At 39.5% G+C, this 23,540-nt stretch overlaps 1 protein-coding gene across 1 annotated transcript; it reads right to left on the bottom strand.

The window, feature by feature from the left end:
• Positions 1-525: 525 nt before the first annotated feature.
• Positions 526-23,413, bottom strand: LOC125885831 (UTP--glucose-1-phosphate uridylyltransferase-like). Its single transcript, XM_049571629.1, has 3 exons — positions 22,999-23,413; positions 14,459-14,563; positions 526-897 (listed from the first exon to the last, which is right to left on the bottom strand). The coding sequence occupies exons 1-3, from the start codon at positions 23,191-23,193 to the stop codon at positions 790-792; spliced, it is 408 nt and encodes a 135-aa protein (XP_049427586.1). The 5' UTR covers positions 23,194-23,413; the 3' UTR covers positions 526-789.
• Between the last annotated feature and the right edge of the window lie 127 nt (positions 23,414-23,540).

The following is a 23,540-nucleotide window of genomic DNA, read 5'->3' as shown; positions in this document are numbered from 1 at the left end:
ATTAAGTTGATTCAACTTAATTAAGTTTTCTTTTTACGGTTAAAGCAAATCATGTTGGTTGTACTAAACTAATGAAGTTTGTTGGATTATATAAAACTCAAAGGACTGACTCATTAATGGCAGAGTTGGAACTACTTATAAAGATGCATGCAAACTGTTACCCTAATTTTTTAAAGTTGAACCATTATTTTTTTTAGAGTGTGCTTCTAAGAGCCAGTAGCTCATCTATTCCGGGTGCCAGCCAATAACAGTCAAGGTAATTTAACCCCTCTTTAACCTCCAAAGTTTATTCTTTAGGACTTTAGTAACTCATTTGTCAGTGATCGTCAGTATTTGTAATCCTCACACAACCATCTGAATCAGTCTGAATCAGAGACCAATAAACAGTCTAGAGGATGAAAACTTTTAAATCTAATTCAAAATATGACATTAAAAAAACCCAAAACTCTGATATGAAATTTGTGAGGAGTTTCTGTCAGAGTCCAAACATCACATGACACTCAGCTGACCCATATTGCACTAGTTTATTTGACAGCAGAAGCAGACGACACACAGTGGATTCAGATTCTGCAGTGGCTGTTTGCAGTAACAGGAAGTTTCATCACGTCTGCATCAGGAGGAACATGGAAGTTGCTGACCTTTGACCCTTTCAGGTTGGCTTTACATCGAAAACAGACAAACAAACAAAGTGAGATAGTTCATCAGTGTAGAGAAGAAAAATAATCTCTTTGAGTCTCTTCAAGGTGCAGATGGCTTCGTCTGTTTGTCTTTGTTTTCCCCCAGAAGGCCTCAGTGGTTGAGGATCTGCAGGTTTCCTGAAATGATCTTGTTCTCCAGCATTGCTCCGGCAGGGATGTCGATCCTGTCGCCATGATTGGCTATGATAATGACAGTTCCCTGGTGAGGGTAGAAAGGTTTTATTAATAAACACAGTGATGTCATTTTACTGGTTTATTGTTTGTGTGGAGTGGAGGAAGTGCTCAGATCCTTTACTTCAGTAGAAGTACTGACACCACACTGTGGCCCAAATCACTCACCACTCACTCTGTAGTCCACTATATAGTTTTTATTTCATTTCATTTATTTCCTTTTGACCTCTCCCCAGGGTATAAGGGACAGACAAAAATAACATTAACAAATCAGAGCAGGCGGCAACCAATGCACAACAAAATAAATAGAGCAGAATTAGTGTACATACATACAAGTCAAAGCAAATCAAGAGAAACTATTCAGGATTTTCTTTAAAAGTTTCAACAAATTTGACAAGACCTTTACTTTTCGAGATGACATTAACTTTTGAAACTTATAAATATTTGGATTTACTCTATAGAACTGTCCACCCAACTCTCTTCTCTCTTTGTTAAAAAAGGAGCACACAAGTACATAATGATATTCGTCTCCTTGATTGCCAGTCAAATAAAGAGTACATTGCCGAGGGACATTTTCACAATCATACCTGCACTCAGAGATAGGTAACTTATAATTTCCACACTGAAACTTAGACAAACAAATCCTTTTGGCAGGTCTTAACATAATCAAATAAGGTTCAAAAGTGAAATCCGTTTTGAACAATTTATTACTATCACAAAAAGGGTTGCTTTGTAATTTCTCATGCCGTCTCTGTAGTTCCATGTCAGATAATCTACGTTCAATCATTAATTTTAAATACTTAGGGTTCATCCGTCCAGTGTCATGCCATAAGTACGATAAACCACAATCATCAAGAATATTTTTAACGTTGAAAATCCATTTACACTTAAAAATATTGTCATCATACAAAATCTTGAAAACAATAAACACAGTCAAAGAGATTTTTGCATTATTATGACTAATTAAATGTACCCAAAAGTTAATCATTCTCATGTTTACCTTTAAATCTAGACTATTTCGACCAAACTCTCCATAAATAATACAATTTGCTGTGCGTTTATTAACATTAAGTAAACGTTTCAAAAAAGATCTGTGAAGCATTTCAATTTGGTCAAGTTTATGAAATCCCCAGACTTCACTTCCATATAAAAGAATAGGCACTATAAGCTGGTCAAATAACTCACACTGTATATCAACAGGTAACTGTAATCTAGTAACTCTGTTTTCCAAGGAGAATAAAGCTGTTTTAGCTAGTTTAACTTGCTTAGCAATTGTCCATTAAAATTAAATAACGTTCCAAGATAGTCATACTCAAAAGTAACTTCTAATTTATTTGAACCAAACTTAAATTCTGGGAGTATCCGTAATTTCCCCGTAGAGAAAATAACAACCTTTGTTTTGTCTGTGTTAACAGTTAAATACCAGTTTTTACAATAGGAAGCAACTGCATTTAATGCGGTCTGTAATTCTGAAGGAGTCTCTGCCAGTACAATCGTATCATCCGTGTAAAGTAGGACATATAATTTCAGATATATCCCTATTTCACCATTCATCACATTGCGTCATTCAGTTGAGAAAAGTTGAAGTCCTTTGTACCATTGACCCACGTATTTTTCAAAGTCATTTAAATATAGTGCAAACAATAGTGGTGATAAATTATCCCCCTGACGCACTCCTACATTACATACAAATTGTTCAGACAAATCATAACCAGCTCTAACACAAGATTTAGCATCCTCATAAATATTATGTATCACATTTAATACCCTTCCATTTATACCAAGTGCAACTAATTTAAACCATAGTGATGACCTATCTACCAAATCAAATGCTTTTTTATAATCAACAAAAGCACAATATAGTCTTTTTTTCTTATGCAGGTACCATTCAACCAGTGAGTGAAGAACAAAAATATGGTCAAGGGTTGAAAAGCCTTTCCTAAACCCTGCCTGCTCTTCTCCAAGAATTCTTTCAGACTCTATACAAGCAGTTAGTCTGTAATTTATAACAGCCGTAAAAAGCTTACCAATACAACTAAGTAAAGTAATACCTCTGTAATTTTCAGGATCATCTACTGGTCCCTTATTTTTGTATAGTGGTTTTATTACTCCTAACACCAGTCAGTGGGGACTATACCTATTATCAGTACCAAATTAAAGATTTTTACTATAATGTTCAACACTTCCAAAGGGGAGTTCTTTATATATTCATTTATAACACCGTTTGGTTTTTTATTTTTTAATTTTTTTTTACCATTCGCTATATTTCTTCCAAAGTAAACAAATCATTTATGTATTCATTTGTAGGAGAGGTGACTTGTCTGAGGTCAAGAGTTTTTTAAAATATTGAGCAAAAGTTTCTATAGATACATTTCCTAATGTTCCAGATGGTTTACCTGCATTTAAAATAGACCAATATTCATTACTATTAGATTTTTTAAGTGTACGAAGTTTCCTATGTAAAGAATCATAGTACTGCCTTGAACATTTCCTTATGATGGATTTATACTTTCTAGCTATACATTTTATTTCAACTTTAGATTGGACAGAGCGGTTAAATTTGAATATGTTCATGGATTTAAAATATTTTCTACGAGTCTCAATACATTCAGCATTAAACCAGGGTTTTCTCTTCTGTAGTTTTTTTGACATTCTACCAAATTTGTACAGATCCTGACCATATGCCTTACATAAACCCAAACCTTTAGCTTGATCTACCATAATGTCACATATACCTTTACTAATGTTATTTATTTCAACCAGATTTGTATTGGAAATATTAATCGCATCAATCATTGAATCATACATTTTTTATAACCTCTAAATTAAAGGTTTCTTGGTATGTGGCTTTTAGCTCAGATTTCCATCGGTGTTTAAATATTAAATGGGTCATGTGTCTATAATCTTTTTCAGGATCATAATAAGCAGTATCTGTACGAGTTTCACACTTATGAGAACCAAGGTTATTGGCTCTTATAGTTACACTAATAGGGCAGTGGACATCTGACAAGCATTTATCCAAAGGTTCAACACAAAAATAAATAATCTGTGCTAACAAACAAGCTGACACTATGGCATAGTCAATAACGCTGTTTCCATTATAATTAAAACAGGTGTAGCGTCCAATGCCTTTATCAGACCCAAATCTTCCATTTACAATCTTCAACTCTGAACTTTGACATAATTCAATTAGACTGTGACCATTATTATTAGTCGTTAGATCTTCACTGACCCTCTGTAGATCCATCAAAGAAAAATCATTTATTTCACTATTTAAAAACATTTCGCCATCAAAAGACAGCCCATTTCTAATATTCGTTCCTACGTCACCAACATTTAAAGAGTCACTCAGAATACCAGTTCTTGAATTGAAATCACCCAACATCACTATTGGTAAACTGTATTTACTGTTCATAAATGAAATATCTTGGGAGACATTTCCAAAATAGTCCTTGTTGAAAAAAACAGATCCTTCATGTGGCACATAAACTGTTCCCAAGATGAATTCAAACCCAAAAGCTGCTTTGGCCACTTTAGTCCACAGGATGGCGTCAGAAGTAGTGTCTTTTATCTCATGAACATAATTTGCAAACTCATTTTTAACTAATAGACAAACCCCATGTATACCACCATGTTTATAACTTGATTTCTTCTTCTCTAGCACGAAAGGAGTAAATTCATCACAGTCTGATTTACAGATATTATCTGTTTTGGTTTCTGTTAAACAAACAAAGTCAGTCTTTAATGTATTCTGTAATCCCAAATTGAAATTTAGCACGTAATCCCCACACATTTAGTCCGAGGAATTTAATATCTGTCTCCTGTTTAGTCTTAAATCAACCGGTAGAATTTTTACAAGTTACATCCTTGATACAAGTTGCATGTAGTGAGGGGTCAGCGCTGGCCTAGGGGAGGTCTACATAGATCCCGACGCTTTGAGCTTTTTCTGCAGGCCATCCCAGTTTGGACATCAGCTCATCACTGGAGTAGATGATTTTCTTCACTTCCCGATAGTTGTCCTTAATGATGCAACTGATGTTACCGTCCATTGTCCAGGCTCTTTTTATCTCTGGATCCATCCTCACTTGTCTCAGGATCCTTCCTCTCAAAGGTGTAAGCTCTTCCTCAATAAAGACTCTGTTTTTCCCATCAATGCTCCTTAGATGTTTTTTTTTTCTCATAATTTCAAGTTTGGTTTCATACCTGACAAACTTGACAAAAATGTTTCTGCTGCGGTGTTGATCAGCCTCGTGCACTCTTCCATCCTTCCCTGGCAGACGGTAGCTTACGCTGATGTCCTACTCTTTCATCTCTACTCCCATCTCGGCTGCCAGATCAACTACTACTTTCTTTGTGTTCTCACCGTTTGTTGACGGGATTCCTCTAATGATGATGTTTGTTTTGCGAGTAGTTTGCTCAACTTTGTCACACTCAAACTTCAGTTTATTCATCTCCATAGCAGCTTTTGTCGCTGCTTTCACAGCTGACTCTTGACCTCTTTTGATCATGTCCATGTGTTTTCCCCATTCTTGGAGCAAGAGTTTAGTGGATTCAATTACAGCCGCCGTCACTACGGAACTTATTAACGGAGTCAGCGCATCTATAACTTTTGGGACCATTTCTTTAATTAAGTCGCCCACGCTCAGGTCCTTACCAGCACCCTCCTTTGACACTGACTGCCTCGTGTTGTGAGCGCCGCATGTAGTCGGCTTCTTCTTGCTCAATCCGTCAGCCAAAGCACTCGTTCCGTCGGCAACTGCCTTGGTAACTGCACCAGCTATCGATTCTTGAATACTTTCGTTGATATCATCTGTGTTTTCTTCAGTTTCTCCAGACTCTCTCAGAGCAGCAAACCTGTTGTCACTCGGTGCCACCACCTTGCCAGGTGCAAAGCAGCCTGTGAGGTCGCCATTTTGTAGTGCTGGCGATTAATACACCCAATATAGTGGACTCAAAATATCCCACAATGCACCATGAAAAGTAGTGTACAACCAATGGTCACTAACCAAGCAATATATCCCATCATGCATTGCGCCAAAGGAACGGACGGACACGGAGATTGACGAGAGGAGAGAATGCAACTCGATTAAAACCTGCTGTACATGTTTAACTTATAACAACATGTTGAAGTTCTTTAATGTGAGCAGAGCAGCATCACAACACAAAGAGCCGCAAAGAATTTTGTAACCTTATAAATCAACTTGGGGAAAATACGCACGTCAGAATTTGTTATGGATGGTTCTCCAGGTGACTTTGATACAACATGTTTTAATTGTGCGACAGCAATGACGTAATAAACGGTGCAGACAGTATTGTCAGAAAGTGTTCTTTCATGTTTTTATAGTCCTCTACGTAGAGCTCCCTGTATAGTGAGTATGGAAGAGTGAATGAGTGAATGATTTCAGACACAGCCTGTGATAATACTCCACTACAAGTAAAAGTCCTGTACTGAAAGTGCTACTTAAGTTAAAGTATGTAAATATAATCAGAAAATGTACGTAAAGTATCAAACATGTAAATATTCTTTTGTGATTTAATTTTTTTATTGTGTTTTCTTTTTATAGGGTATACATTTTACATTTATTGCAGTAATGCATAGATTTCAGTTATGTTGCTACCCACTGAAATAATATTATGAAAACCAAGAATTAAATTAAAAAAAAAAAAACATTACAAAACACAGGTGGGAAAAAAAGAGGGTGAAAAAAGAGCAGATAACAAAAATGTACTACAACCAATAAGAACAAAAATAAATAAATTAATTAAAAAACAAACAAAAAAAACAGGTTAGTGCTGAGTTGTGCAGAGTACATAGTAAATTATTTCGCAGCAGTATCATACATGTATACATTTTAAAAGTTTACACCATAGAATATACAATTAATTATTTATGAGCTGGACACACTCTCAGACCCCAACGTATAGGTGTGGTACTTTCCCCATTTCAAATCATATTTCCCCACCTTATCCAACAATCTGTATGATAGGCGCTCAAAAGCAGCCAACTGCCCAAGAGATGTATACCACAAGGATGGCGCAGGTGCAGCAGATGCTTTCCAGTCTTTAACCAGCAGTCTCGTTCCTAAGGTCAACTGGAAATGGTTTGTTGTGTGTTCCAAGAACAAGAACCAAGCACGGTGAGGCAGCATTCAGTTATTATGCTCCTCACCTGTGGAACAAACTTCCTGTAGATCTGAGGTCTGCTCAAACTGTCAGCTCCTTTAAATCAGGGCCAATAACACTATTGTTTACTGAAGCGTACTCTTAGATTAAATACTTACCTGCTGTATTCTACTGCCCGTACTTTTTAACTACACACTGCTGATTTATGCCTTTTATTATTCTACTTCTTACTGCTCTTAGATGCAATGTATTAAGCCTGTTTTTATTTTATGTTCCTGTATTTTATTATCACTATCATTCTCAATTTCTATTTCCCTTTTTAATTGACTGTTTTAATTGTTTTAAATTGTGTCTTGTTGCTTTTAATGTCTCTGTAAAACACTTTGAATTACCTTGTGTTGAACTGTGCTATACAAATAAACTTGCCTTACTTTGCCTTGCCTAACATAAAGGCAGTTTGGATCCACTCCACTAAGGGAGGATTCAAATCTTTTAGTAAGGAAGGATCTCCCAAAATAAATAACTTGGGAGAAAATGGAATATTGACGCCAGTAATGTTTTCCACTGTAGTGTGTATTACAGACCAATATTTCTGAACTTTTTAACAGTTCCAGAGCATGTGCACTAAACTGCCATCCTTGTCATGACACCTCCAACACTCAGGACTATCAGCCAAACCCGCACTATGGAGCTTGGCTGGTGTCCAATAAGTTCTATTTAAAATTTTGAATTGAATCAATCTTGTTCGTAACTCCCTTGATAATTTCTTCCCGTTGCTGAGAATTTTCAACCATTCCTCCTCTGTATAAGATACCTTTAAATCAGTTTCCCAACATAATTTTAATGCAACTATTTTAGAATCAGAAGCCTTGAGAATCATTGCATAATAAGAGGAGGCTTCATGACCCAGACCAGAGATGTTCAAAATCCTCTCTAGAGTTGCGACACTATGTGGTGCTGATGAGGGGGAGCCAAAGACTTTCCCTAGCAGGTGTCTTAACTGTAGATAATGCCAGTATTGATTCTGTGGTAGGTTGAATTCTTTTTGAAGTGTTTCAAAGGATTTTAGTGTGTCCTCCTGGTATAAGTCCCCTAGAGAAAAGGTTTTTTGTCTATAAAGCTTGGGATTTAGCCAGATCCCAGCAGACCTGTGAAGATAGTGGTCAAATTTAAATATCTTTGCTATTTTATTCCACACTCATTGGATATGAGAAATAATGGGATGTAAACAACTTTGCGGGGCCAGCCCAGCTAAGATAGTTTATAGATTCAAGAGGTGCACAGATGGTGCTCTCAAGATGAAACCATGGTGGGGCTCTTTCTGGGGGCAAAGCCCATTGTGCCATATGTTTAATAGTAAATGCATAATGGTAAAGTAATAGATTAGGCACACCAAGGCCACCTCTTTCTACTGGTCTCTGTAGTTTTTTCATGCTCAACCTGGGGCGTTTATTATTCCATATAAATTTATTACAGATTTGATCAAATTGTTTAAAATAATGAAGTGGGATTCTGACTGGAAGAGCCTGCAGCAGATAGTTAAATCTTGGAGCACAGGTCATTTTAATGATATTTGCTTTCCCCCACATAGGTGGAGTCCACCTCTGAACATCAGACCACATTCTGTCCAAGAGTGGTTCAAAATTGATTTTGATTAAATCAGACAGTTGTGGGGTAAATGTTATACCTAAGTATTCGGTACCTCTCTTAGGCCAGTCAAAGTTACCAGATTGGAAGAGGAATCTGGGACAGTATGAGGTAAGGGGGAGGGCCTCAGACTTTGTCCAATTCAATTTGTAGCCTGAAATAGAGGAGAATGTACCAATAATTTTAAATAGGGAAGGAAGTGAGTGTTCAGGGTCGGAGACCAGCAAAAGAATGTCGTCCGCATATAACATCAATTTATGACATTTTTCACCAACTTGAATGCCTGAAAATGTTTGCTCCCTACGGATGGCAGCCACCAGAGGTTCAAGTGCAATGGCGAAGAGTAATGGTGATATCGGATCGCCCTGTCTTGTCCCTCTACCCAAGCCAAATGATGATGATATAATTAGGGATGTCGTATCGGCCGCCGTTATTAACAAAAAACGTGCATCGGCATCAGATCGGACTGCATGGAAAAATGCCGATCCAAGAACTCCGATCCAGTTTTTCAAGTAGTCCAATCCAGGTTTTCTGGCCAGCCCAGCGCTCCGCGATTCAAACAGTCCATTCCAGTGATCTGCTCCAGCACTTACTATCAATCCACCAGGCCAGCATGCAGACGGCAGACACACACGGAGGGAAGGGTAGGAAGAGTAGCGGTCAACTTAGTTAACTGACTATTTGTTTTCTGCTCTGGTTTTTTTGAGAGTGATATTTTTATTTGGTTTACACTCTTACTGTTTAAGTAAAGAGCACTGATGGCATTGTTTTGAGCAAAATTAGTGAAACTGGAGCCATGGATGGACTATTGCTGGTTTAAACAGTTGTACAATATTGTGTGCCTGTGCACCAGGCTGGCACTGACACTTGTTAAATGTCAACAATGTCTTGTGGTGTTAATCTTTTTTTTATTTATTAGGGGGCCAAAGCACAAGTGTGTGGAGTCTTGCTGCTACTTTAAAGATTTCTTGTGTTGATTTATTTTCTATTTATTAAGGGGCCAAAGCAGCCAAAGTAAACCAGCTATATTTTTTATTTAATGTTAATGTTCAAGTTTAAAGTTTGTTTATTTAACCCTGTTCACAATAAATGGGTCAGTTTCTCATACCAACTGTTGTGGATCATTCTAACTAACCCGATTAAGTAGTTGTTCTTGTTAGAGTAATATTGCTTGATCAAACCTTTTCTAACATGACTGACAACAAAATAAGTGAATATGTATAATACACGCTTGGATCGGATCGGTATCGGCCAAAACTCAAGGCTGTAATATCGGTATCGGATCGGAAGTGAAAAAGCTGGATCGGGACATCCCTAGATATAATGCTATTAGTTAACACAGATGCTGTAGGATGTGCATAAGGCTAATCCATTGCATAAATTTCTTACTAAAACCAAAGCTTTGCAAAGTGGAGAGCAGATACTGCCATTCCACCCTGTCAAACGCCTTTTCAGCGTCTAGTTAGATTGCAGCCATAGGAGAAGTTTCATTCTGAGCTGCCCACATAATATTTATGAATCTTCTAATGTTATCTACATATGAACGAGACCTTATAAAACCAACCTGATCTGGATGGATCAGAGAGGTTATAACCTTGTTCAGGCGGTTAGCTAAAATTTTAGATAAAATCTTACTATCGCATGAGGTTAAACTAATAGGTCTGTAATTTTTGCAGTCCAATAGGTCCTTTCCTTCTTTTGGAATGAGAGTAATAACGGCCTCAGTTAGAGAGGGAGGGAGCTTTTTCTCCACAAACGTCTCATTATAGGTATCTAGAAGCAATGGTGCCAACTCCGGAGCAAAGGCCTTAAAAAATTCTGCCGTAAACCCATCTAAGCCAGAGGCCTCATTCAAGGGAAGTTGTTTAATGGTCTCAGCTATCTCCCATATAGTAATGGGTGAATCCAGGCATTCAAATTGGTCTACAACTTAGGAAAATTAAGATCAGACAAAAAAGCAGAAATGTCACTCCTGTCCACCTTTCATTCAGAAGTATAAAGATTAACGTAGTAGTTTCTAAAGGCTAGATTTATCTCCCGGGTCCATGTCATTGGTTCGACAGCCCATTGGTTCGACATCCCATTAGTTCGACTGTCCGCGGTGCTGAACGGCTCGCGGCGGGCATTTGGTGTGCCGCGACCGGCTTGAGGCGGAGCAGGCTCACGGCTTATGTTTGTCACTTTCTTTTTCATTTTAACCCACACCATCATCTTTTCCTGACCCTAACCAAGTGGTTTTTGTGCCTAAACCTAACCAGACCTTAACCACAGGGCATCATGATGATTTCAGAACGCACTTCAGAACAATGAGTTTAATATGGTTGGAACAATGGGATGTCAAACCAATGGGCAGTTCCCTATCTCCCTGGGGTCAGTCAAGAGATGTCCATCATCTCTTCTAATTACAGAGATAGCACTCATAGCTTCTTTTTGCCTGATGTAATTAGCAAGTAATCTCCCCGCCTTCTCACCTTCCTCAAAATATTTTGTCTTGCACGGAAGAGAGAAAACTCCACCTTCCGAGTCATAATTAAATTATACTCATATTTCAACCTTGTCAGCCTAGTGAGAATTTCAGAGGACGTGCTCTTTCTAAGATTTGATTCTGCAATTTCGATCTGCTTCTCAAGCTCCTGCATTTTAGCATGATTTTCTCTTTTTTTATATGAAGAGTACTGTATTATGTGGCCTCTTAAAAAGGCTTTCAAAGCCTCCCAGGCCACCCCTGCTGAGGGAGCTGTAGCCCAGTTAGTTTCAATATATAGATTGATTTGTGTTTTAATAAATTCCTCGAAGGCCACGTTTAGCAAGAGGCTAGAATTAAGTCTCCATCTAGTGGACTTTTCTGGCTTACTAGATAACCCCATTTGGAGAAATACAGGACTATGATCTAAGAGAATTCTATTACCAATGCCACTAGTATGAATAGCAGGTATGAGGGAGTGAGAAACTAAAAAAAAGTCTATCCTGGAAAATGAACTATGGGGTGAAAAAAAAAGTATAGTCCTTTAATGTTGGATTTTGTATACGCCATATATCCACTAGTCCGACTGCTTTGGACATGTCTTTTAGCACCATTTGTGCTCTTGAAGTGCGGGCTGAGGCAGAGCTACGTGTCTAGTACACTGTCCATGACCTCATTAAAATCCCCCCCAAAATAACAGGATGATTCCCCATCTCATTTAATTTCTTTTCAAGTAAACCAAAAAAGGTAGGGTCATCTATATTTGGGGCATATATATTGGCTAGAATAATGCTGCTACCCTGAATCTCACATAACATGATTAAAATTCTCCCCTCTTCATCAGTACTCTTCCTTAGACATTTAAATTGCAGGTGTTTATTGATTAGATTAAAATAAAATTGAATTAGAGTTGCTACTCCTCTGCTTTTGTTACTGCCACATGAAGCCTCCACAAACCCGACCCAATCTCTGCGTAGTTTATAGGAATCTGAAATAGTATAAACTGAGTACTATGTAAGTCTTGGTGCACCCTGCATATTGACCCAATATTGCACAACAACCACCCATAAGAAACATAATCACAAACATAAACAAACAAGAGACTCCAAAAAAATAAAATAAAAACTACAAACATGCGTCCAATAAACCAGACGACTAAACAAGCCTCAACTTGGTTCATGACTCTCTAACTTGAAGCTGCGGAGAACAGAGTTCCACCATCCGCTCACCCACCCCTCTAGCTAATGCCTAACGCACGGGAGTGCATGTGGTGTCACAGCTGGCTCCCGGCATAGGCATAGAAAATGCAATTAGCCTACAGAGAAACCCCCATTTTTAAGAATATAACATGTTGGCATTTAAGTGAATAAACTATACCAGATTGTGAGCAAATTTGTTAGTCCACAATTTATGTGGCGAGAGAAAAAAAAAGGAAGATGAGGAGAAAACAAACAAACACCCTTAATATCATCCAAACAAAAAACATTAGGTTCCCCAGAATATATACCGTAAGTTTGTATAGGTTTACTCCTTAGTCTATAATATATGCGAGGAGAAAACTGAGTTAACAGTAGCTTATTAAAACAAGACTTAAAAATAATCATCTCATACAATAAGCAGGTTTGTCCGTTAGATAATCAACTATCCTGAGCAAGATTAAAAGAAAAAAAAGGGAAAAAAGAAGAATTGGAATGTTTTACGACTTTCCAAAAATAGCTACTTATAAGGTGGGGATGCCAAAAATTAAAAAGCAGCTTGCCCCTCCTCATCCAAAACACCAACATCAAAATAAAGTAGTGCCTTATAGCCTTACACCGAATGAAAAGTCAAATAATGTAGGCTAAGTCAGTGTCTCTTCACAGTCATCAAAGAGGTGGGGACCTTGCGACGATCTTATGGTGAGCACTGCTGGATAGTCCAAGGAGAATTTAATGCGCTTTTTGTGGAGCATCTTTTTGCATGCATTGAACTCAGTGCGTTTATCAGTCACCAGTTTGGAGTAATCTGCAAAAACCATGATGCGGTGATCCTTCCAGGTGACTTTGTCCATTTTGCGTGCCGCTCCTGCGATGCGGTTCCGATCCTGGAATCTCAGGAATCTAGCGATGATTGGTCTCGTTGATGGAGAGTCAGGACCTGAACTTTTACGCGCTGCTCCAATCCTATGCGCCCTTTCCAGTTCCAGACCCATTGAGAAGTCTAGGTTCAGAATCTCCAGCAGAATTGTGCTCAGAAACGCCAGGGTGTCGCCGCCTTCACAGGACTCTGGAAACCCAATGAAGCAGAGGTTGTTCTGTCTGTTTCGGTTCTCCAGATCATCCAGCTTCTGTCGGAGGGCCTCCACTTCAGAAGCTGTGGCTGCGGTATTCGCTTGTTGCAGCTCGTTGGCGTCCTCCAGAAATTCCAGGCGACTCTCAACTTGTGTTATACGGTAAGCAATATCAGCTAATTTGCTGTCTGTGGCCCTTGTTGTCACCCCTATAGCCTCTAATTTCTTATCGTGGGCCTCTGACTTCTCTAGAATCAGTGCCGTGAGTTTTGCAAATTCTTTAGCCACTTCACCAGAGATACTGCCATTAGCGGGTTCACCGAGAGCAGGCACTTCAGATGGCAGTGAGTCGCACTGATTTGTTTGGCTCGTGGTCGCCGGTTCATTAGTCCTCAGTCCACTTGGTCCCGTCACGTGACTCACCCAAAAATATAAATATTTTATACAAAAAAAAGAAAGAAAATTGTGTGTATATGATTTTTTCACAGATCATCTGTCTCATGTACTGCTGCGTGAATATTGTGACACTTTCAGCAAATATAAAAAATGTTATTTTTTGTAAAAGTTACCAACTACAGCTTTAATGCTCATTAATCAAGACTAAACATGTTTTAAAAACAGACTGTTAGTATGTATTTTTACATCTCCACTGACCAGAAGTGCTAGGCTTACTGATGAATGGACAAGTCGGACTAATTTTAGTTGGCCCAAGGTCAAGTTAAATGTGTCAGAGCACCATTTTAGGTAATAGTATGCGTGCCACCGTCCTATATAAGCTTTGTCTCTCTCTGTTCACAATCATCACATAGCTTCTGCATGTAGCCATGTTGATCTGAGCTCGTAATTAAACGTGCATTAACAAAGAACTCCGTGATCAGCCTCATCCTTGAATTCTCCAGATCACCACAGAAGCACCTACTCTCACAGACTTAACAAATTGTGAGCTTATCCTTTTGTTTGAATCGCTCCTCTAAGAAAACTCAACTTTCTATGACATGTAGAATTATTATAGTTTTTAGTTTATAGTTTTTTATAGTCAGCAGTGCAGCATCAATGAAAAGTGTAAAAGGCCACCGAAACGTTTACCTTCAGAGAGATGTTCTTTCCGAAGGTGACATCTCCAGACACAGTGAGGCAGTCGAGCTCCAACATGTCCGGGATGCTCTCAAACCTGGTCAGGAAATCCTGAACCTGCACAACAAACTACATCAGAATCATCACTGGATATTCTTCCTCTTACTGATTTCTGATCTACGACAAAAACAGTGTCGGCCCTTTGACAGTGACGATACTTCGAGCGTTAAAGTATATGTGAAACGTTTGTGGTTAATTTAATAAAGGCTGAAGGAACTGACATTTTATTTTTCCAGATAACGAGAAAATGATTGTGATCTCACAAAAAATGACTTCATCAAATTCATTATGTTGAGCTCAGTTTATCTCTTTATCCCAAGATGACAAAGAAAACTTTTTTGTTACCTGCAAAAAAAAAAAAATGTTTATTTCTTTAGATAAATATCCTGTTATCTTACAGAATAATTAGGGTCCTACACTATTGTAAACCTACATTCTTCTTCTTCTTCTTCCGAGGAAATCATACTTCCCATGGGTGAAAACTCACCAAACTTTGCACAAAGGTCCAGTCTCATACCAGATATCCTGAGCTGTAAACTCAAGCCAATAGTCCTGATGGTGGCGCTACGGCAAGCGTCTAAAGTTCAAACTTTGAAAATTCATAACAAATCAACCATACGTGCTACAACTTCACAACTTTCATCAAACTGTAGCCCCAATACTGAAGAAACTTTTGTACATTTAAACCTATTAAAAATTATGAAGTGCATCACTCTTTTTTCAAAAACTGTAAAACTTCTTAAACCTATCTCCTCCCACAATTTTTGCTCAATTGACACCAAACTTGCTACAGAGCATCTTCAGACTGTCCTACAAAAGCTACATTTCTCAGATTTTTGATTTATGAAAAATTGAGCCTACAGTGCATCAAAATGTTTGACTGTAAACAATACTGTAAACATATACATGCAAGTTCTTGCTAAATAAATCTTCAGTTTTCATGTGGCAAATTTCAGAATTTTATCTCAAAAACTGAATTTTTGACAGCATTTTGAATTTTGCTCTAATGTGAACAATTGGAGTCAGTGTAAAAATGGCAATTTTAAACATCAGTTTTTCACTTATGGAGCAAATTAATCATTGTTACAAACAAATTACCAACATTTCCATGCTGTCTAGATGCAATATGTATATTTTCAGATTTTTGTTTCGATAACTGAATTATTTTACAGTGGTTTGAAATCTGCTTTTCCATGCATGGACAGCTGCTAAACCTGCATGTCTGGCTTAGTCAGTTTGTGAAGCTACACATGAATTGTCACTGACTAATTAGCTCAGTGAGATAGAAATTGATTCTTAGTCTCAGAGGTTGTGAGGTCAAGCCTCAGCTGATGCAAAAGGCAGATTGTGTTGCTAAATTCCTAAATGTCTTCCAATTCTTCTGCTTGTTGCTCAGAATTGCCTAAATATGCCCGGACCTGACCCATTGCTGCACAGCAGCTATAATAATTATGTTGTTATTTCGACATTAAACTATGGTTTTAATGTTGTTGTTTTTTTTCTCAAAATATCACTAAAAAATAACTTTGCTTCCCTAAAATAATGAGACAATTATCATTCACCATTATCACAAGAAAACAAACATTTCTACGTCAAGATGACGATGATAATTATCAAGTATGAGATATTTATCTCAAAGAAATATTTTTAACTACTTTTAGATGATAAGATTTATTATGTTATCATTAAAAGATGACTGTTATCTTATTATCCAGAATTCAGATAATTAAATAACACAATAATTTTCTCCTGGAAAAAAACCCCAACTATATATATATATATATATATAGTTGTTTTGTTTTTTTTTTCCAGGAGAAAAAAATTATTAATATATATACACACACACACACACACACACACATATATATATATATACAGTACAGGCCAAAAGTTTGGACACACCTTCTCATTCAATGCGTTTTCTTTATTTTCATGACTATTTACATTGTAGATTCTCACTGAAGGCATCAAAACTATGAATGAACACATGTGGAGTTATGTACTTAACAAAAAAAGGTGAAATAACTGAAAACACGTTTTATATTCTAGTTTCTTCAAAATAGCCACCCTTTGTTAAACTGTTAAACTGTTAAAATTCATATTATGGCAAGAACCAATCAGCTAACTAAAGAAAAACGAGTGGCCATCATTACTTTAAGAAATGAAGGTCAGTCAGTCCGGAAAATTGCAAAAACTTTGAATGTGTCCCCAAGTGGAGTCGCAAAAACCATCAAGCGCTACAACGAAACTGGCACACATGAGGACCGACCCAGGAAAGGAAGACCAAGAGTCACCTCTGCTTCTGAGGATAAGTTCATCCAAGTCACCAGCCTCAGAAATCGCAAGTTAACAGCAGCTCAGATCAGAGACCAGATGAATGCCACACAGAGTTCTAGCAGCAGACCCATCTCTAGAACAACTGTTAAGAGGAGACTGCGCGAATCAGGCCTTCATGGTCAAATAGCTGCTAGGAAACCACTGCTAAGGAGAGGCAACAAGCAGAAGAGATTTGTTTGGGCCAAGAAACACAAGGAATGGACATTAGACCAGTGGAAATCTGTGCTTTGGTCTGATGAGTCCAAATTTGAGATCTTTGGTTCCAACCGCGTGTCTTTGTGAGACGCAGAAAAGGTGAGCGGATGGATTCCACATGCCTGGTTCCCACTGTGAAGCATGGAGGAGGAGGTGTGATGGTGTGGGGGTGTTTTGCTGGTGACACTGTTGGGGATTTATTCAAAATTGAAGGCACACTGAACCAGCATGGCTACCACAGCATCCTGCAGCGACATGCCATCCCATCCGCTTTGCGTTTAGTTGGATGATCATTTATTTTTCAACAGGACAATGACCCCAAACACACCTCCAGGCTGTGTAAAGGCTATTTGACCAAGAAGGAGAGTGATGGAGTGCTGCGGCAGATGACCTGGCCTCCACAGTCACCGGACCTGAACCCAATCGAGATGGTTTGGGGTGAGCTGGACCGCAGAGTGAAGGCAAAGGGGCCAACAAGTGCTAAACACTAAGACTGTTGGAAAACCATTTCAGGTGACTACCTCTTGAAGCTCATGTGTGCTCACGTGTGTTCATTCATAGTTTTGATGCCGTCAGTGAGAATCTACAATGTAAATAGTCATGAAAATAAAGAAAACGCATTGAATGAGAAGGTGTGTCCAAACTTTTGGCCTGTACTGTATATATATATATATATATATATATAGACACACACACACACACACACACACAATTTTTATAATGCATCATCATTTTTAAAGTTCATAAGTTGTGTTTGTAAAATAATTACCAAAGCTGGCAAATAATTAGCGGAATTAAATGTACAGTGACCCTCTTTCAAATATTATGTAGAAATATGAAGCGTCTACTAATACTCAAGTGAAGTACAGATATCTCAAATATGACGTGTATTCAGAAAATGTTTTCCAGTCTTTACCAATACTTTATATCATCATACGTTTATTTGTTCATCAGTGTCTGGAGCCGGACAAAGCTTTATCAAAGCACAGTCAAAAACTGTTTGTCTCCTTCCATCAGCAGCACCTGTGTTACTGGCATGAACTTAACTCTACGCTGGCTGGCCTCAGCCAGTACCATAACCCCCCCTTGTGGCCTGGTGGGATATTACATTTAAACATGACTAATTTATGGCTCTTAAGCCTGATTCATGGTCCTGCGTTAAATCAATGACGTACCTACGTCATAGGGTACGTGGCTACGCAGGAGGCTCGCTGTAGCCCCCGGCGTAGCCTGATGTGCACCTCCCAAAAAATGTAATTACACGTCGAGGCGACGCAGACCCAGCGCAGACTGAGAGGGCTGTGATTGGTTTGCTTGGTAGCAACGCATTTCCGGTTCCGTATTTCCAGATCACGCCATCCCCGCCATCTCTAAACATCTTCTGCTGCGATGTAGATGTTGCAGTATTAACATACTTTCTTCGACATCCAACAACTCCAGCTCCAGCAAGATTCTCTCTCTCTTGGTCGCCATTGTTCACTGTGACCGGAAAAGCTGGAAGCTAAACAAAGGATCAACTAGAGACGACGATAACCATTCAGGAAAGGAACACAGCCCCCTACCGCTCTGGCGGTGAATTGCACCGCGACGAAACGGAGTGACGGACAAGTTCAAAGGGTTCACAACGGCGTCACGGCAACGACATAGGTACTTCGTTGATTTAACGCAGGACCATAAATCGGGCTTTACAGCTCCTTCCTACTGTTTTTTCTCTCAACCAAAGAAACTTAAAACAGAGAATTAAAATTAGCCATGTTAAAAAAAAATTAGATTTCAAGAATGAAGTCCAAATATTACCAGAATAAAGTTGGAACTTCAAGACAAAAAAGTTGTATTATTACCTGATTAAAGCATAAATTGAAAACAACACACCGTTGAGCGCCCTTTCATAAATCATGCTTCATTTTGTGTTAACTGACCGTACTAGAACTATTTGCTGATGTCACTGTCATGCTGTACACGCATGATTGACAAGATGTTCACTGATGAGTGAAATGTTGTCTTGTCAAGGCTACATCACCTCTGCAATTATTAATTTAATAATAATTAATACTTATTTAATTATTAATCACAGTTCAGAGTTCCGGGGCGGCACGGTGGTGTGGTGGTTAGCACTCTCGCCTCACAGCAAGAGGGTTGCCGGTTCGATCCCGGGCATGGGAGCCCTTCTGTGCGGAGTTTGCATGTTCTCTCCGTGTCAGCGTGGGTTCTCTCTGGGTACTCCGGCTTCCTCCCACAGTCCAAAGACATGCAGATTGGGGACTAGGTTAATTGATAACTCTAAATTGTCCGTAGGTGTGAATGTGAGCATGAATGGTTGTTTGTCTCTATGTGTCAGCCCTGCGATAGTCTGGCGACCTGTCCAGGGTGTACCCTGCCTCTCGCCCGATGTCAGCTGGGATAGACTCCAGCCCCCCCGCGACCCTCAAGAGGATGAAGCGGTTAGAAGATGAATGAATGAATGAGTTCAGAGTTCCAGATTGACAGTTGAGTGACTTCATTAACTGACAATCATTTTCCCTTTTTCAGGAACGCAGCCCCACGAGGTGATTCAATGTAAATTAAGTCAAACTAACATAATTAACAATTATTATTAATAATTATACATTATTTCTGAACCACGAGTTCCCAACAAATGGTGACCTGTTGTGAGGCAGAGTCCAAATACATTGATTAATGTAACGGTTTCCAGTTTTACATGTCAGTGTTTGTTGGGGATTAAGTGTTTGAATGCATTAAGGCCTTTATCAGAGGTGTCACACTCAGTTTAGTTCATGGGCAACATACAGCCCAGTGTGCTCTCAAGTGGGCAGCACCTGGAAAACCACTGCAGATTTAACCTATAAATAATAACTCTGCTTTAGTGTGAAGAAGTAAAAGTACATTTTTAAAACCTTCACCCTGTTATAAAAAAGAGACAATGAACAGTCTAAGATATCTTCAGAAAAATAAGTGCCAAATTAGGTGTGCAAAGTCATCCAGTGGGCCAGACTGGACCCTCTGGTGGACCAGATCTGACCCCGTGGGCCATATGTTTGACACCCCTGACTTAAGGTTTAAATATCTCACTAAAATACACTTACTCTGTGATGGTGGTTAATTTAACCAGCTGACATGATGTAAATATTTTGAGGGTTTGTGAAAAATTAGAGCATTAACAGAAGTATCTGAGACAGTGTCGAACAATCCTAAAATTGCATTTGACAACAAACACAAAATGGTAAAAATAGGAAGTCTTACTTATAGCACAACAGATGGCAGAGAAAGAACAGAGACAAAATGAATAGAATATATTTATGTACATATATAATTTATATAAATATATATAATTTATGTATGTATATATATTTATATAATTTATTTATCTATTTAATTATATATTTACATGTTTGGGAAAAACCGGAGCACCCGGAGTAAACCCAATAAGTTGACATTGCTGCTCGAGCCTCAGTGAAAACAGATGAATTTTGTTCCTCTGCTAAGAGGCCCTGGTGACTGCGGGTCAGGTGTTTCAATATTTCCTCAGGGTCTCTTATCTACTTTTCTTGGTGTGTTTTCTCTTTTCTTTCTTCTTGAGGGTCTCGCTGCCCAAAATACAACTACGCTCAGAGTCTGTTTGGGCTCCTGATGGCACAAACTCTTCTGGGGTCAATACATTCAGCTCAGGTTCTGCTGCATTAACCAGGGGTGAAATGGAGCGATAACGTCTCCCACCACAACTGAAAAGTCTACCCAGACGCAGCAACCTGAGTTTACTTTTCTTTCTGATCCCCAGGTCTGTTTGAGCTGCTGGTATCAGTGCAGATTCAACGTCAAATTAATCATTTTGCTCAGGTTCTGCTGTGTTTACCAGGGGTGAATTGGAGAGATTACATCTCCCACCACACCTACAGAGTCTACCCGGATGCAGCAACCTGAGATTACTTTTCTGTCTGATCCCCAGGTCTGTTTGAGCTGCTGGGATCAGTGCAGATTCATCTAAGGATAATTCACTGAGCTCAGGTTCTTCTTGGGAAACAGCAATGTCTTCTTTACCAGATACAAGATCTGGTGACCCTGGGTCAAGTGTTTCAGTGTTTTCCCAGGGTCTCTCATTGGCACAGCAGGGATGGCATGGGGATCCAGTGACTGGTGGTTGGGTAGATTCATCTAAAGATGATTCATTGGACTCAGGTTTGGCTGCATTAACCAAGAGTGAACTGGGGCAAATACGTTCCACATTATACCTGATGAGTCCATCCAGATACAGAAACCTGAGATTACTGTGGTTTCTGAACTCCAGGTGTGTTTGAGCTGCTAGTGGTTCAGATTCATCTGAACGGGATTCACTGAGCTCTGGTCCGTATTGGATAACAGCTTCTTCGCTGCAAGGAAAAAGATCAGGTGACTCTGGCTCAAGAGACTGAGTCTTTTAAAAAAAAAACAAACAAAACAAAAAAAACAAAAAAAGAAAAGAAAAATAAAACAAAAAAAAGTATTCCTGATTCTGAATTTCCCAGAGTCCCTGACTGGTTGTACAAGGACGGCATGAAGATCCAGTCACTCGTGATGGTGCCGTCTTGACTAAGGCTGACTCATCAAGCTCAGGTCCTTCTTGTGTAGCAGTTTCTTCCTTGCAAGGAAAAAGATCAGGTGACTCTGGGTCAAGAGACTCAGTCTTTTCCCAGGGTCCCTTAATGGCTGTACAAAGACGACATGAATATCTAGTCACTGGTGATAGTGCTATCTTGACTAAGGCTGACTCATAGAGCTCAGGTCCTTCTTGTGCAACAGCTTCTTCGCTGCAAGGAAAAAGATCAGGAGACTCTGGGTCAAGAGACTCAGTCTTTTCCTGTGTAGCAGTTTCTTCCTTGCAAGGAAAATGATCAGGTGACTCTGGGTCAAGTGACTCAGTCTTTTCCCAGGGTCCCTCATTGGCTGGACGATGGCATGGGGATCCAGTCACTGGTGATGGTGCAGATTCGTCTGAGGATGATTCATCAAGCTCAGGTTCTGCTGCATTCTCCAGGGGTGACATGGGGCGAATAATGTCTACATTATTCCTGTTGTGTCCACCACACACGGAACGCAGAAGCCTAAAATTATTGTTGTTTCTGGCTATATCCCAGCTGTGAATCTCAGCGCTGGTCCATATAGAGATGCTGTCCAGCTCTCGTGTCCTGTGCTGAGTGTCATCACCCAGACAGTCCAGATCAAAGCTACTGACGGCACGCTGATGCAGCAACCTCACATTATCAAAGCTTCTGAACTCTGAGTCTGTTTGAGCTGCTGCCTCCACTACAGGTTCATCTGAGGACAATTCACCGCGCTCAGGTTCCCCTGTGTTAACAGGGAGTGGACTGGGGTGGAAAAGTCCCGCACCAAACCTGATGAGTCCTCCCTGACGCTGTAACCTGAGGTTACTGTAGGTTCTGGCTAAATTCCAGCTGTGAATGATCGGCATGTCGGCGGTTGAAGTGAACTGAAAAGTAGAATTTCAGTATCTTCTGATATCTAATAAGTGTCATCAAGTTTCACAAGAGTCTACACGAATGTGAGATAATGTAACTCAGTAGGTAACTCAGTAGGTTGGACAGGGTGTACTTACGAACTTTTTCATCAAAGCCGTGACGTCACGCGTGACATCACGTTACAATTTACCTTTCGCTCCGACCCCTTAGTTACTGTTGCCACGTCCGTCAAGCTTTCGCTCCTAGCATAAGAAATATGGAGTTTTCAGCGATGTCAGAGAGTAACAGCGTCAACTAACGTCGGCGCGTTAACGTTAAACCGTCGTGTTAAACATGCCTCGAGTTGTTTAACACGACGGAGAAGTTGCTGTGACAACAACGTAAAAAACGGCGTTTCACCGGACCACCGGATAGAAATACTAGCTAGCGTTAGCTAACGTTAGCTAGTACCATTAGCCCGACAGCGAGTTCAAATGTAAAAGACAGTTATTGTCAGACATATTTACTCACCTGGGGAAAAACAAGATGGCGCAGAGAGTCCACTGGATCCTTGTAGGCTTTTATTGGCTGGCTGTGTAACAACAGGAGGTCATTTGTAACGACGACCGTGTTCGCTGTGGGCACATCACACGGCACTGAAGTTCGCTTCCGATGGGAACTGCCCATTGGTTCGACAGCCCATTGTTCCGACCATATTAAACTCATTGATCCGAAGTTCGTTCCGAAATCATCATGATGTCTTGTGGTTAAGGTCTGGTTAGGTTTAGGCACAAAAACCACTTGGTTAGGGTCAGGAAAAGATGATGGTGTGGGTTAAAATGAAAAAGAAAGTGACAAACACATAAGCCGTGAGCCTGCTCCGCCTCAAGTCGGTCGCGGCGCACCATACGCCCGCCGCGAGCCGTTCAGCACCGCGGACAGTCGGACTAATGGGATGTCGAACCAATGACATGGACCCATTCCGATTCGGTATTTACTGCTAATGACGTCGCGGGGCTCCTCGGCTTGTCGCACCTCTTAGTGTTGTAAAAATATGTTTGACAGTTTAGGAA

The sequence above is a fragment of the Epinephelus fuscoguttatus genome, linkage group LG3 (genome assembly GCF_011397635.1).
Source record: "Epinephelus fuscoguttatus linkage group LG3, E.fuscoguttatus.final_Chr_v1".
NCBI lineage: Eukaryota > Metazoa > Chordata > Actinopteri > Perciformes > Serranidae > Epinephelus > Epinephelus fuscoguttatus.
Note: the sequence above shows the minus strand (reverse complement) of the source record. Positions and strands in the feature narration are given on the sequence as shown.

Coding starts and splice junctions, on each gene's coding strand:
- LOC125885831 (XM_049571629.1), bottom strand. CDS start 23,193: ATGAGTTTAATATGGTCGGAACAATGGGCTGTCGAACCAATGGGCAGT. Junction 14,564..22,998: donor GCCATCTTGTTTTTCCCCAG/GTGAGTAAATAT, acceptor TTTGTTGTGCAG/GTTCAGGATTTCCTGACCAG. Junction 898..14,458: donor GAAAGAACATCTCTCTGAAG/GTAAACGTTTCG, acceptor TACCCTCACCAG/GGAACTGTCATTATCATAGC.